This window comes from Triticum dicoccoides, chromosome 3B, assembly GCF_002162155.2.
Source record: "Triticum dicoccoides isolate Atlit2015 ecotype Zavitan chromosome 3B, WEW_v2.0, whole genome shotgun sequence".
NCBI classification, from domain to species: Eukaryota; Viridiplantae; Streptophyta; class Magnoliopsida; order Poales; family Poaceae; genus Triticum; species Triticum dicoccoides.
Window position 1 is genome coordinate 742131585 of NC_041385.1, and position 16889 is coordinate 742148473.

The following is a 16889-nucleotide window of genomic DNA, read 5'->3' on the forward strand; positions in this document are numbered from 1 at the left end:
CAAGAAGAAGGTCAGGACCTGCTCGTGGACATCCATGGAGGCGAGTGCGGTACCCACACAACGTCACACACTCTAGCGAGGAAGGCCCTTCGACAAGGCTTCTATAGGCTAATCGTTCCAGGACGCCATCGAGCTGGTTTAAAGCTGTGAGGCATGTCAATTCCATGCAAAGCAAATTCATCAACCAACTCAGGCCCTTCAAAACATCCCCCTCTCATGGTATTCATTGTCTGAGAATTGGATATCTTGACCCTTCCCCCGAGCAGTCGGGGCCTACATGTACCTTTACATTGTCGTTAATAAATTCACCAAATGGACTAAAGTTGTTTCCATCCTCAAGCTCACTGCAAACACAACAATCAAATTCTTCTGAGGAATCATGTGTTGCTTCGGGTTCCCAACCAAATCATCGCTGATAATGGCACTCAATTCACTAATGCCGCATTCAACGAGTACCGCGAGAAGCTCAGAATCAAGTTGTGCTTTGCTTCTCTCGCTCATCCACGCAACAATGGGCAAGCATAGCGAGCCGATGCTCCGATTTTGAAAGGTCTCAAAACTCGGATTTCAACAAACTTAAGAAAAATGGCATGCAATGGGTCGACGAGCTCTCTTCAACATTATGGTCAATATGGATGGCCTCAAATAGATTTTCGGGTGAAACACCTTTCGCCCTCATCTATGGAGCAGAGGTGGTCCTCCCGTCTGAGCTCACTTTTGGATTAGCTTCCGTCAAAGCCTATGTGGAAGACGAGCATCAACAAAGGAGGATTGACAATGACAATCTCTTGAACGAGCTCTGATGCCTAACCATTGTTCTCACAACCTGTTACTAGCAAGGACTCCGATGCTAGCATCAACGTCGTGTTCGATCCTGAGCACTCGAAGTGGTGGATCTCGTCCTCCGTCTCGCCCAGATGCGAGAAGGGAAGAATAAGTTCTCGCCCATGTGAGAGGGCCCTTTGTGACTAGCCTTTCGCGACTAGGTTGCGGCCGACTGGAAATAGAAGAAGGTGTACCAGTTCCAAATGTGTGGAATATCGAACGTCCACGCGAATTATTCCCATAAAAAGCTGAGTTGTGCTCGGTGCCTAGTTTCCCCCGAGCACTACGCTCGGGGGCTCCTGTGTGTTCATGTAAAATTATGGTAACATGAACGTCCCGAGCTTCTCTTGGCTTGACCTTGATGTTTAATATTTTTGTCATTGTCTTTTTGTATCCCGACCCCTTGTCGCTTAGTATGCTCGTGTTCGGGAGAGTGGTGTGCATTTTGTTTGTTAGTTGGGGAGATTTAAGTTTTCATCATAAAGACGAGTGTCGACCTCGCGTCTAAAACATGTACTAACCCTTGAAACTTGACAATTGGCCAAGCACCAAGTGATGAGGCAAGCATCCAGGTAACACAAAGTACACATCTATCGAAGGAGAAGTTCTTAACAAAAAGGTGTTTGCAGGGTCTCCATGAAGACCCGCAGACGGGTAATCGAATAGTAACACTCGCACATGACTCTGGACTTCCACACCAACAAGATGTGCTCTGACCCCAAAACAAATAGAAAGAACGAAAAGGTGAAGTCGTGTCGCCGACGACTCCCTCAGCCACTCCAGACCTTGTCAATTCTCAAGGCTCAGGCTTCCTTCCTCTTAGAGCCTTAGCTCGATGGATGGGCCTGGCTCCGACGGAAGAGCAGAAGGGTCTGGCTAAGGCAGAGATGCATCGTTCGGCAAGGCGCCATAGATGCACGCCCAATGAGCGGCTTGCCTCGGGTCCAGGGATTTTGTCTCCTGCAATGCTCAACAGAAGATCTCCCATGAGGGCACCGAGGGCTCCAACGGTCCCGTCTTGGCGTGCTCCTCCAACTTGGTCTCGACGACAATTAGTGGTGCCAGAAGCTTCAGCTTGGCCTTGATCTGCTTCCGAAGCGCTTCAATCTCCTGGCTCAAGAACACCCTAGTTGTGGATGGGCATAAGCGCGGGCGCACGTTGTCTATACTTAGTGCATCGTCTTGCTCCAAGAAAATGGGGTGTCCCGAATCCGAACCGCTCTCCCCAATTACAGAGACATCTGCAACACCTCCATGCCTGTCAGCACGTCGGGCTGTGCCAACAAGAAGTTGTATAGCCTAAAATTTAGCTAGGAGGGAGAGGTGGCAGAGGGACATGCGGCAGACGCTGGCGGCTACTGGAGCGGCATGAAGCCGGGGCGATAAAGCCAAGCAACCTAGGATTAGGAGAAAGAGGAAAGGATGTTGGGTCTACACAAGGGGGAAACCTTCTTATAGTCCTGGAGCTAGGATTATGTTTTTGCAATTAAGAGCATAACACGATTCCCACCACTCCCGCAATTGGGCCGCCACACGATGGCTTACTACACGCACGAGAATCCACATGACGCCTCGGCTTTTGCGAGCGGTGAGCTGGCGTAGATGAAAGGATGTTTCCGTTTTCACGACACGCGGGAACCAAAGCGGCACCTCCACTTCCATAATCAAGGGCTGATGTTTGAGCTGGCCCATCAAAGAAAAAGGCCCTTCCTCCAGTCTAGATCCCTCCGGGCCCGCTGGAGGGGGCCTAGCTCCATGTCTAAAACTTAAAGAAAGATAAAAAACAATGTCAGGGCCCTCTCAAGCACCAAGGCATTGGTTGCCACAAGGTCTATAGATCATCATCCGGGGGTCGTTTGAGGGGCCCGCAAGTTGATCAAGCATATGCTTGATCGCTTCTCTCGGGTTCTCCGCGATACCAGAGGCGTCGACATGCACATTAATAGCTATTCCTTCAAGCCTATGATAACGTATGGTTTATAGGTTTGATGATTCTGAACAGTAAGCCGGTTCTTCAAACCGAGGTGACATAGCCTACTGCACATCAAGGGCTTGACAGTTGCAAGTCGCCTTTTTGACTATCAACCCGTTGGACGTAGCATGTCTCTTCGGCTGCTTGCAAGCGGGACATGACAAATTGTGTACAGCTGGAGGGGCTCAGTTCGTCAATGCCACTGCCCTATCCTCTGATGGACCCGCGTGGGCCATGCAGGCTGGGTTGCCAATGATTGTTTGTGGGATGGTTTGCAGCAAGCTATTGTGGTGCCCCAAGGCCCTATATAAGGGGAGGACCAAAGTCGTGCAAAAGGTTCACAACTTTGGAGAAGAGTAGCTAGGAAAAGAAGAGTACCTTTCCATTACTCAGAGAGAGAGAGAGAGTTCATCTTGTAACCTATGATACATAGATAGAGAAAAAACTTTGAAGGTTCACAACTTTGGAGAAGAGTAGCTAGGAAAAGAAGAGTACCTTTCCATTACTCAGAGAGAGAGAGAGTTCATCTTGTAACCTATGATACATAGATAGAGAAAAAACTTTGTGGCCTGGACTTGGGTTAAAAACTTTGTGTCTTGGTTTGAAGATGTATGGAGTGTTTTAGCCACTGTCCAAACAAGATAAGGGATCTCCATGATCTCCGGTATTGGCGAGCCCGTCGTCGACACGACCTTACTATTCATCAAATAATGCTTTTTTATATAGCTTCGCTTTTCTCATTTTTGCCTGGAACACCATGGATGCCATTTCTTCGTGAAACTTCATACATGACTATATGGGTCGACTATGTAATTTACAAAAGAACAGATTTTTTGAAGAAAAAAATCTAATATTTTTTTCTGAATTTACTTTCATAAGGGCATTTCTAACCAATCCCCAATACGAACATGAGGGAGCAATTTTTTTGGTTTACTCCCTTACGGCGGACCTAGCCAATCCCCTAAAAACGTTAACGGAGTATATTATTTACTCCAACTCCCTATTCCCCCAAAGATTTCCCTAAATATACTCCATCGTGCAGCGGCCGAGTAAAACTCCCTCTCGCCCTCCCACGCTGTACTGCCTCCCGCCCCCGCCACTGCGACCGATGACCTCCGAGCCGACCGAAATGGATAGCCACCCCCCTCACCCCGCCGGCCACCGACGCCGGCTTTTCGCCGAAAACCACCCACGCGCTGCCGCCAGTGTCGGAAAAAAGCTTGGGAATGATAAAGAACCACCAGGTCCAAGCTCCACCTCCAAACGCGCGAATGGTGTCTGGGGTGGCCATGGCGTCTCCGACAACGGCACGCCGCCCTCCCGCTGCACCTATCGGAGGCAAACAGGCTCAAAAGCCGAGGACGGCGGCGGCGGTGCTCACCGAGGCGGCCGCCAAGAAGAAGATGAAGAAGACCGCGGCGGCGCCTCGTCCAAAGCCTACGCCTCGTGCGACAACTCTGGCTGCCCCTACGGTGTCTGCTCCGGTGCGAGCGGCGGCCATAGCCGACAACAAAAAGCGCGCCGCCAAGTGCTCGATGAAATGTCAACAAGGTAAAAATAAAACCTCGCATCCCGTTGGTATTCGATAGTGATTGTTCGTGATCGGTAGTGATTGTTTATAATGCTTGCTTTGACATTGTAGAGCGGAGATGAACGCGGCCGAATTCCTCGCATCGTTGGAGTCCTCGGCCATCATTGGCCTTGACGATCTCAACTCATGGAGAAATCTTGGCCTCTCTTCGGAATGTTGGTGGTGGCCAAGGGGGTGGTGGTGATGGTGGCCGAGAGGATGTTGAGGTTGATTTCTTTGCCGAAGACGTCGTTTGAGTGGTGGTGGCCGAGAGGGTGGTGGTGCATTGCCAAAGATTGGCTCGATCCACAACATATACATGCTATGTTTGTGGTGATTTTGAATCAAACATTGTGTTTGAAGTGATGTCTTTTGGGTGAACTTCACATGTTTAAATTTGAAAGACGCGGTGATGAAACTTTGTGTATGACGATTATTGCTATCCATGCTTTAATTTGAATGATTCTAAGATATGTATTGTGTAGAGATTGTGTTTGTGCGGTTAGTATACAAAACGGCCACAAATATGATTTTACTCTGCTAAACTATAGGGGATCGGATAGGTGCGGCTACAGTTAGTGGAGTAAATTTTTACTCCACTAACTTTTAGGGGATTGGTTAGAAATAACTAAGGAGTGCGTGTGAAACCATGTTCACCAAACCAACGTCCAACTACTCCCTCCGTTCCAAAATATTTGTCTTTCTAGGCATTTCAAATGGACACAACATACGGATGTATGCAAACATATTTTAAAGTGTAGATTCACTCATTTTGCTCGGTATGTAGTCGCTTGTTGAAATTTCTAGAAAGACAAATATTCGGGAACGGAGGGAGTATTATAGAAGTAATTAATATTACTAACTCACGATGACATGACTGTGCTAATATATCACAACTACGGTCTTCAATCAATGTTTTCAGAGTGTGTGCGCATAAGCATGTACCTTGTACTCGGTGATTCTATTAAAGAATAAAATTGTTGGCTGTTTACTTCCAGTAATGATTTTCATGTTAAACTCAACAGTATAGGCCCGACGTTAACTTCCGGTGCTTCCACTCTCGGCATCTGGCGACCGCGAATTTCGTCTCCTGTCAAGGAGGACGCACAAACAAAAAAATCGTAATCACCATGAGGGCGGCATGCGTTGGTTCACCATGCAGGAGCCAACAAAACGAAACAGACCAAGTGTCCTAGGCGGAAGAATACGAGCACGCGGTCCACGCCATTAGAGAAGCTTCCCGGGAGCAGTACAAGGCCACGCTTTTCTCTCGAACGAAGCAAAAGCAGAACACCTGCCCCTGCTCTGCTCATGCTCATGCGAGGTGGTGGTGCCAATACTAGCAGTGCACATATAAGAAGCCAAGATGCTAAGCAGGTTCGTGCAAGGTGGAAAGCCTGCGGGAGATTGTCTCGAGCATCTGGCGTGCGCGCGCAGAGCAGCCGTGAGCCGTCCGCTATGCTACTACGGGAGGCTAAGGGGAAAACAGATTGAAATCGGAGCAAATCTACCGAGCGCACGTCGCGGATTCTGTCGGGCGGATTGGAGCACTAGCATGGCGTAAATGAGTGCAGAGGAGTAAGTAATTTGAGCAGGTAAATAAGTGCGTGGCGGCGAGGGGAGGGCATGCACCTGGAGGTGGAGTACTCGTAGAGCTTCCCGGCGGGGGAGAAGACAAGCAGCGCGACCTCGGCGTCGCAGAGGACCGCGAGCTCGAACGCCTTCTTGAAGAGCCCCGCGCGGCGTTTGGAGAATCGCACCTGCCGGCTCGTCCGGTCCTCGATCCGCCGCAGCTCCACACGCCCGCGCCGCGCCATCCCACCAGTCTCCTCCGGCCGCCGCTCGTCTCTCGCTCTGTTTTTGTATCTTGGTGATTGTTAGGGGTAACGGAGTGTGACGGGGCGGTGCGAGGCGGGGAGGGGAACTCTGACTCGGGTCCGGCACCGGGGGGTCAAAATGTGCTCGACTGATCGCTGTACATCTCATACGGGGGGACAGCGCTCTCGTGGACCTTTTTATCCTGTGCTCCCAATCCAATCAGCTGCATGTCCCCACCAACGGGAATCGAGAACGTCGGTATCCCCTGGGGCTTTTTGCTACGCCTACGCGCACACAGTAACATTTATTCAGTTCCTTCACGTGGTATGACTGGCTGATTATTTTCCTACTCTGTATAATATAATAATGCGATGACCGAGGAATATACACTTGTCCCACTTTTGAATCCACTCCACTCATGTGGGTGGTGTGTGTGTCAAGCGGAAAAAAGACGCTGAAAGGTGGGTCTAGAGATCCAATAGACGCTCTTTGTCTTATATAAAACTCATCATTCAATCAATGAAATGGAGAGCGCAGCGCACACACCGGGCCAGGTAACCTTAGTAAAACTCCCGATTAGGAATGCGGGGGATGAACCTGGCCGTTGGGCTTTGAAACAGGGACGCGCGGTACATATCCACTGCTGCACGACCAGCTGCTGACTGTTCCCGTCCTCATCCACCCGGCTCCACGCTGTAAAAGACACAGTGACTCGCTGCTTGCAGTTGCAGTGCTCCGAGCCAGGCTGGAGTGTGTGGCCGCGGAGGGCTCCAGCTAGGACGTACGGTGCCTGCCTGCCAAAATATCTGCACTGATCCTGGTGAGGCCCAATTAGCCGAAAGTAGTTAAAATTCGCGAGGATAAGGATACAGCGGAGGGCAAGGATTTGTTGTGGCTCGCGTGGTCATCAGCCTTTTCTTTTCTTTCAGCGTTGTCGCTGGTTGCGAGTGCGACGGAAAGCATGGCGAATTTGCCTTGCTGTGTTGATAGCGAGGCAGGAGAAATTTGCCTGTACTTCATATCGCGACTCGAAATCCTATTCACCGTTGGTTGATTGACCCGTCCCTTCCTCGACCGTTGGATTGCGTGTGAGACTCGGTCGTCGTCTTTCTCTTGTCACCCCCTCGCGCATGCACGTCCTCTCCGAACTCATGTCTGACCTGAGACTCGCCGTGGTAGCACAAGACTTCGGCAATGCTGTCGCTCTGAATCATAGCGTTGACCGGTGTCGTTGCACCACCGGTTGTGCCACCCTCAAAAAAAAAAAAAACACCGGTTGTGCCCGTTCGTAGCGTGATGCTGACCGTCACCGCACGTACCGCCCCGGCCCGCGCTCACAACTCTGTTGTAACATCCCTGGGTAATACCCTAACCAGAATAATTAATTGTTATTTTATTTTGCAACTATCATGTCCTGATGCGTCACTTCACTCTGTATTCTGAAATAAGTGACAAAAATGTCAAACCTCCAAAACTAAATTGTTTTCCAAATTAATATTCTTAGGGTTTTATTATACCCATGTTCCTTTTTTACCATAGACACTGAAATAGAGCTCCAAGCTTTGCACGTGATCTTCTAATAATACTAGCACGCAGAGGCGCGGTGGCACGCCGCTCCCATGGTGAAGCCTGTGTGTGCATTTGTGTTGTTTTTATTTTAAAATGAGAGATGGGGTGGCAGTAGGTTTGAGGGCGAGCTGATTGCGTAGAAAATCTATTCTCACGATGCAAACAAGATGCTTAATGCTCACAACACGCTTGTGCAACAGAAGGTACTAACACGACTGTCTGTCGGGGGTTGGGTGCGACATATGCCAAATGATGGCTTATCATGGTGGGAGCGAGTAGAACGTCGCCGGTACCTGGAAGCGGGATGAGGCGTAGACACGAACAAGGGCGCACTTTACCCAGGTTTGGGGCTCTCCTAGGAGATAACACCCCTAGTCCTGCTCTGCGGGGTCTCCGCATGATCACTAAGGCACTAGTGAGTACAAATGTGCTCCTCGAGTTGTATGCTAGAGGTAGAAGAAGGCAAGGCTTGCTCCCTTCTCCCTCTATGTATGAGTCTAGTTCTAACAGGTTGGGAGCCCTTTGCATGGGTTCCCTGGGGGGTTTATATAGGCCTACCCCCCAGGGGTACAATGGTAAGCTGGCCGGGTGTAGGGCCCGGCGGTCAGTGTCTCTGGTCGCCGGCTTCTCCGCCGGCTGCTGGGGCCCGCCGACTGGTCTGGTACGAAGACGACAGGCCGCCTTCGCCGCTGGCGGGTCTGGTCGGTGGCTGATTACTATAGTCGCAATGCTAATGACGCATGCTTGGTCGGGGAAGGGGCGTGGCTACAGTCCCGCCGTCTAGTGGTAGATCACTGTAGCCTCACCGTGTCTCGTCTGGTTAATTGCGCACGGGCCTCGAGGGAGGATCGGACTGCCTGCCAGAAGTCGGACCCTCTTGGGTCCGACTGGTTAGGCTATGTGAAAGCACAAGTGCTCCCTGGGTGGTTTTGGTAATTAATGTCAACATATCTCTTGTTGGACTAACACTTTTATCTAGTATATTTCAGATAAGTTCAACAATGGAGTGGCATGGACTAAAGGATGTGGAATCCCTTCAAGATGCTAAGGACAAAGGATTGGCTCAAGCTTCAAGATCAAGACTCTGCATTTTATATTTTAGTGATCCAAGATCACATTGAGTCTATAGGAAAAGCCAATACTATCAAGAAGGGATGAGGTGTTGCTTAATGAGTTTCTTGCTCCACAGTGCTTAGTGATATGCTCCAAAAACCCTCAACTACTTTCCCACATCCACATATGTCCTAAACCTAAAGTCAAACTTGGCCCCATCGATTCTTTCTATCCGGCACCACCGAGTTTAGATGTCATAGCCACTGCCACAAACCCTAGGCAAATCGGTCTCACCGATAGGGATCTCGGTCTCACCGAGATGGGATTGTAATCTCTCTATGTATGTCCATTATCAAAATCCGTCTTACCGAGTTTGAGCAATCGGTACTACCGAGATTACAATGCAAACTCCCTGGTTAAATTATTACCAAAATTGGTCCCACCGAGTTTGAGTAATCGGTCCCACCGAGTTTGCCTGACCAACTCTCTGGTTAGCTAATTACCAAATTCGGTCTCACCGAGTTTGTGTAATCGGTCTCACCGAGATTACGTTATGCCCTAACCCTAACCATATCGGTCCCACCGAGTTGCATTTCGGTCCCACCGAAATTCCTAACGATCACATTGTTTACTGAATCGGTCTGACCAAGTTTGTTGATTCGGTCCCACCGAGATTGGTAAATTGTGTGTAACAGTTAGATTTTGTGTGGAGGCTATATATACCCCTCCACCTCCTCTTCATTCGTGGAGAGAGCCATCAGAACAAACCTACACTTCCAACTTACCATTTCTGGGAGAGAACTACCTACTCATGTGTTGAGGCCAAGATATTCCATTCCTACCATATGAATCTTGATCTCTAGCCTTCCCCAAGTTGCTTTCCACTCAAATCTTCTTTCCACCAGCTCCAAATCCTATGAGAGAGAGTTGAGTGTTGGGGAGACTATCATTTGAAGCACAAGAGCAAGGAGTTCATCACCAACACACCATTTGTTACTTCTTGGAGAGTGGTGTCTCCTAGATTGGCTAGGTGTCACTTGGGAGCCTCCGACAAGATTGTGGAGTTGAACCAAGGAATTTGTAAGGGCAAGGAGATCGCCTACTTCGTGAAGATCTACCGCTAGTGAGGCAAGTCCTTCGTGGGCGACGGCCATGATGGGATAGACAAGGTTGCTTCTTCGTGGACCCTTCTTGGCTGGAGCCCTCCGTGGACTCGCGCAATCGTTACCCTTCGTGGGTAGAAGTCTCCATCAACGTGGATGTACGATAGCACCACCTATCGGAACCACGACAAAAACATCTGTGTCTCCAATTGCGTTTGAAATCTCCAAACCCTTCCCTTTACATTCTTGCAAGTTGCATGCTTTACTTTCCCCTGCTCATAAACTCTTTGCATGCTTGCTTGAATTGTGTGAAGATTGCTTGACTTGTGCTAAGATTGCTAAAATCTGCCAAAAACTAAAATTGGGAAAAGGCTTAATTTTTATTTGGTCAAGTAGTCTAATCACCCCCCTCTAGACTTACTCGCACTTCTTCTCAAGGTCCTACAAGTGGTATCAGAGCATTGGTCTCCATTGCTTTGGTTTAATCACCATTGGAGGAAGATGGATGAGTCTACTTTGGGGAGTCTTATACATAGAGTGCCTATACTTGATGGAGAGTATTTTCATGAGTGGAAAAATGAGATGCTTATGATTTTCAATCAATATCATTTGAACAAGTACATTGCTAGTCCTTGTGCACCTTATGTTGATCCTATGCATCCTACCCTTAATGAGTCTATTGACATGATTAGGAATGTTAGAACTGTTAATCTTATCACTAGAGGCTTGCCTAGAAACTTGATTAGAAATCTGCCTACTCTTGAGTGTGCCTACACTATATGGAAATTTCTTGAGGAACAATTTCCTAATTATTCCTTGAAAAATCTGGATGAAATTCTTCATAAGTCTATTGCCTTGAGTAAGATGAATTCCAATGATCCTATGTTTGGCAACTGTCTATTTGAACTTACAAATCTTATGCGTGCCAAAGGAAATGTTGGAATTATTAGCGATATTATTTCCGAAGCTACTAGAATTCATAGAGGAGATTATTGTCAAACTCATACTAATGAATCACTCTCACTAGGAATTGATCCACCACATGACGATGTTGAACATGGATACTATGATGAGGATGATGATGATGACTTTGATCTTGATGATGTGATGAGACACTTTGGTCTTATGGCAAATCTTTGGGGATATATGGCAGGAGGAAAGGAATGGGTCCTTGACAGTGGATGTACCGATCACATGACCGGAGATAAAGACATGTTTCGTGAGCTTGCTGAAAATGATGGTCCTCGAAAGTATGTCACTTTCGGTGATAACTCAAAGAGTAAGGTGATTGGCCTTGGTAAGGTGGCCATATCACATGATAGATCCATTCAGAATGTTATGCTCGTTGAATCTCTTGGCTACAACTTACTTTCAGTATCTAGACTTGCTGACTTTGGTTTCAATGTCCTATTTACTGAAGTAGATTGCCAAGTGTTTCGTAGAGACAATCATAAAATGGTCTTTACCGGTATACGTAGAGGTGATCTTTACATTGTTGACTTCACTAAAAAGGCTCAACCTAGAACTTGCTTCATTGCTAAATCCTCAAAAGGTTGGTTATGGCATAGACGACTAGGTCACGTTGGCATGAGAAATCTTGACAAGCTTATTAAAGGGAATCATATCCTTGGTGTTAACGATGTCATATTTGATAAGGATAGACTTTGCAGTGCTTGTCAAGCAGGTAAATGGGTTGGAGGAAGGCATCCCGTGAAGAACATCATGACCACAAGGAGGCCACTTGAGCTACTTCACATGGATCTCCTTGGTCCCAACGCTTACAAAAGTCTCGGTGGAAATTCTTTTGGTCTAGTTATAGTTGACGATTTTCCAAGATTTATGTGGGTGTTCTTTCTCGATGACAAATCGCAGGTCCAAAAGATCTTCAAAAACTTTGCCAGGAAGGCTCAAAATCAATTTGAAGTGAAGATCAAGAAGGTTCGCAGCGACAATGGAACGGAGTTCAAGAACGCAAATGTGGACACCTTTCTTGACGAGGAAGGGATTTCACATGAGTTCTTGGCTACGTACACACCTCAACAAAATGGAGTTGTTGAGAGGAAGAACCGGACGCTCATCGAAATGGCGAGAACGATGCTTGATGAGTACAAGACGCTGAAGCACTTTTGGGCAGAAGCGGTTGAGACAGCTTGTCATGCAACAAATTGCTTGTATCATCACAAGCTACTCGGCAAGACGGCATACGAGCTCCTCACCGGTAACAAACCCCAAGTTGGATACTTTCGAGTATTTGGCTCAAAGTGCTACATTCTTGATAAGCATCGTCGTTCTAAATTTGCTCCTAAGTCTCATGAAGGTTTTCTACTTGGTTATGGCTCAAACTCTCACACTTACCGTGTCTACAACAATTTCACCCGAAAGGTTGAAGAAACGGTAGTTGTGAAGTTTGATGAATCTAATGGCTCGCAAGTAGAGCAATTGCCAATTGATGTAGGAGATAAAGACCCCTCGGAAGCAATCCAAGACTTGTCTATTGGCAAGGTTCGTTCAACGGAGGTGAAGGAGAGTACCTCGTCAGTCCAAGTGGAAGCTTCTACTTCACAACAAGGTGAACCGAGAGTTGATACGAAAGCATCCACAAGTGGGACACACCAAGATGAAGAAAACGAGGAAGTACATCAAGAACGTCAACAACCTCCTTCTCCACCATGACAAGAGAATGACAACGCCAATAATGAAGGGCCAAGAAGAAGAAGAACAAGATGAAGAAGATGTTCAACCAAGACCCAAGCAAAAGCTTTCACGAGTTCAAGCAAGAATTTCTAAAGACCATCCCGTCGAGCAAATCTACAATGATATCCAAACTGGGAGAATTACTCGCTCTAAAACTCGTTTAGCTAACTTTTGTGGAAACTATTCATTCATCTCTAGAATTGAACCTATGAAGGTTGAAGAAGCATTGGAAGATCCGGATTGGACAAATGCTATGCATGAAGAGCTACACAACTTTGAGAGAAATCAAGTTTGGACATTGGTTGAGAAGCCCGACAATAACCACAACATCATCGGTACCAAATGGGTGTTTCGCAACAAGCAAGATGAAGATGGACAAGTAGTTCGCAACAAAGCACGTCTCGTTGCCCAAGGCTACACATAAGTCGAAGGTATGGACTATGGTGAGACTTATGCTCTCGTTGCTAGACTTCAGTCCATTCACATCTTACTTGCCCATGCTAATCACCATGATATCACCTACCAAATGGACATTAAAAGTGCTTTTCTAAATGGTGAAATAAAGGAGGAAGTTTATGTTAAACAACCTCCCGGCTTTATCAATCCTAAGAAACCCAATCATGTCTATAAACTTCGCAAAGCTCTTTATGGTCTTAAACAAGCTCCTAGAGCTTGGTACAAATGCTTAACTATGTTTCTTCTTGAAAAAGGATTTGAAATTGGGAAAATTGATTCTACACTTTTTACTAAAAGGGTTAATGGAGAATTATTTGTATGCCAAATTTATGTTGATGATATTATATTTGGATCAACTAACCCTCATTTTAGTGAGAAGTTTGGAAAGCTAATGTCGGAGAAGTTTGAGATGTCAATGATGAGTGAACTCAAATTCTTTCTTGGATTGCAAATCAAGCAAACTAAGGAAGGTACTTTTGTCTCTCAAACAAAGTACACTAAGGACTTATTCAAGAAGTTCAATATGCAGGAATGCAAAGGTATGCCTACACCCATGCCTACTAGTGGACATCTTGATTTGACCAAAGACAGTGAACCGGTTGATCAAAAGGTTTATCGCTCTATGATTGGTTCATTGTTATATATATGTGCTTCACGTCCCGATATTATGCTAAGTGTGTGCATGTGTGCAAGATATCAAGCTGCTCCTAAAGAATGTCATCTTAAGGCCGTGAAAAGGATAGTGAGATACTTAATCCATACACCAAATTTTGGCATTTGGTATCCTAAGAGGGCCTCTTTCAATCTTGTTGGCTACTCCGACTCGGACTATGCTGGAGACAAAGTTGATAGAAAGTCCACTTCGGGTACTTGTCAATTTCTTGGTAGATCTCTTATGTCTTGATCTTCCAAGTAACAAAACTCGGTATCCTTATCCACCGCAGAAGCGGAATACATTGCCGCTGGTTCATGTTGTGCTCAATTACTTTGGATGACCCAAACTCTTAAAGATTATGGGATATATGTGAAACATGCTCCATTACTTTGTGACAATTAAAGTGCTATCAAAATTGCTCATAATCCTGTGCAACATTCTTGAACTAAGCATATTGAAGTTCATCATCATTTCATTCGAGATCATGTTGCTAAGGGTGACATTAAACTTAAGCATGTTCGCACTGAAAAGCAATTAGCGGATATTTTCACTAAACCTCTTGATGAGAAAGTGTTTTGCAGGTTGAGAGGAGAATTGAACATCATTGATGCTTCAAACTTGGAGTAGAAACTCCATTCGATACATGCAAGACATGAGCTTATGACTAATCCTTGATATTTCTCTTATGATGATAATCTTATGTGTTGGACATATTTGCATCTTGCATGTTATCTAACCCATGTAGGTACTTGGTTGAATCAAATTCCATGAGATTGTAACCTACTCACATCTTGAGCAATCTTTACATCACCAAGTCTCTACACTATGGTGGTTGAAGACAAGGAAGCACGGAACCATTCGAACATATCCTTTGACAAATTCCATGTTGAAATTCATAATTGTTATTTTGGACACACAAGTGCTCTTCCTTGCAAGAACTAACCCATGTAGGAAGATGAACTCAAATTCCAAGTTGTGCTCCCAACTCTTGATGAGCTACATCAACCTTGAGCAACCCACGCAAGTTCAACTACATGATCAACACCACCACCCAAGGTATGTTATTCCATCTTAGAGAAGCTTTACTCCGAGACATGAGTCAAAGCAACTCGACAAGATGTGAATACATCAATATGCTTAAACAAAAAATGGTAACCCCATTTTGAGCTTAAACGATGAGTATGACCTATGATCAAGTGATCTCACTTGACTCCTAAGTCAATATACTCTAACATAGGTGACTTTGTCGCCGACCAATTCTAGATGAAGTTCTCTCATGTTCTTTTCTGTGCTCTTGCATTTGTCTCATGCATATTTATTTCCCCAAACTTCATCTAGATTTCTTTCTTTTCTTTTTGTTCTGCATTTCCTGCATCCAATTCGTTGCATATCATTCAGTTAATTCCTTGCAAATTATTGTGAGATATTACTAGTCTAGTGAGCTGAGGTGACAAGTGTTTTCTCTGCGATGAACTCAGTCTCACCGATTTGTTGTTTTCGGCCCAACCGAATGCTCTCGGTGCAACCGAAGCATACCACTCACTGCTACCGATTTCACTACAGGAAAAATATTTTGCCACTTATTCATCTTTACTTATGATCCGGCTCCACTCAATGAATCTTGTCCTCTACAAGCATCACATTTTTATCAGTGCTTTGTACTGTGACTCAAGGACCAAACCCATTCATGACAAATTCCAGAAGGCCCTTCTTGGAAATTGATGTCAAAGGGGGAGAGAGAGATCACATCAAAGCTTATCACTTAGAGAGTATCACTTCCACAGGGGGAGAGAGAGATCTCCAGGGGGCGAGAATACTCAAGAAGAGAGTAATTCTTAAGGATTCCAGATGCTTGGTGTTCAAGAGGAGAGATGCCACATGTCTTCTTGAGGGGAAAGACATGTTCTTATGTGCTTATTTGCATTAGCTCTGTTCATTTGTTCCTTTCAGCTCTGATTTTCTGTTCCCTATCTTCTCCCAGTATCCCATGCTAGATTCAGGGGGAGCAAGACATCTAAGGGAAAGAAATCATTTAAATTCATTGAATATCTTTACCTTTGGGGACATGTCTAATTCAATGTGGTACTTGGTACTCACTCTCTACATGTCATCCCAGTCTTGGTATTCTTGTGGTTTCTTCTATTTGCTCTGGCTAGTAGGTGTATTTGTGTTACCTAACCTTGTTTACACAGGTTCATTCCATCCTAAGCCAACTCAAGACCACAAGGTAAGTATATGCATCACAATCATGTGTATGAGGAATTCTTGCCGATGTACATACTGTTTGCAAGAAGGACTCATGAGCATGAAGGTATTTTTTAATATTCTTTGCTTTGATGCATATGGCCAAGATACATGTAACACATTGCATACTCTGTCATGTTCATGCATTCACATGCTTCCATATTCACATGATTGCATACATGTAGGGGTAGCCTATGCTTGTTGCATGTCTTTCCAAAGCTTTGCTTACTATTCTCTTTATCTTTATCTAAAGCTTTGATGTATGTTGCCATCAATTACCAAAAAGGGGGAGATTAAAAGCACAAGTGCTCCCTGGGTGGTTTTGGTAATTAATGTCAACATATCTCTTGTTGGACTAACACTTTTATCTAGTATGTTTCAGATAAGTTCAACAATGGAGTGGCATGGACTAAAGGATGTGGAATCCCTTCAAGATGCTAAGGACAAAGGATTGGCTCAAGTTCAAGATCAAGACTCTGCATTTTATATTTTAGTGATCCAAGATCACATTGAGTCTATAGGAAAAGCCAATACTATCAAGAAGGGATGAGGTGTTGCTTAATGAGTTTCTTGCTCCACAGTGCTTAGTGATATGCTCCAAAAACCCTCAGCTACTTTCCCACATCCACATATGTCCTAAACCTAAAGTCAAACTTGTCCCTACCGATTCTTTCTATCTGGCACCACCGAGTTTAGATGTCATAGCCACTGCCACAAACCCTAGGCAAATCGGTCTCACCGATAGGTATCTCGGTCTCACCGAGATGGGATTGTAATCTCTCTATGTATGTCCATTATCAAAATCCGTCTTACCGAGTTTGAGCAATCGGTACTACCGAGATTACAATGCAAACTCCCTGGTTAACTTATTACCAAAATCGGCCCCACCGAGTTTGAGTAATCGGTCCCACCGAGTTTGCCTGACCAACT

General features: G+C 45.7%; 1 protein-coding gene across 1 annotated transcript in view; it reads right to left on the reverse strand.

The window, feature by feature from the left end:
• LOC119278199 (MADS-box transcription factor 51-like) overlaps nucleotides 1-6429 on the reverse strand; it is a 32881-nt gene extending 26452 nt beyond the window's left edge. Inside the window, exon 1 of the mRNA XM_037559552.1 lies at nucleotides 6000-6429. Coding sequence (XP_037415449.1) covers nucleotides 6000-6184 — 185 coding nt within the window. The 5' untranslated portion in view covers nucleotides 6185-6429. The remainder of the gene's footprint in view (nucleotides 1-5999) is intronic.
• Between the last annotated feature and the right edge of the window lie 10460 nt (nucleotides 6430-16889).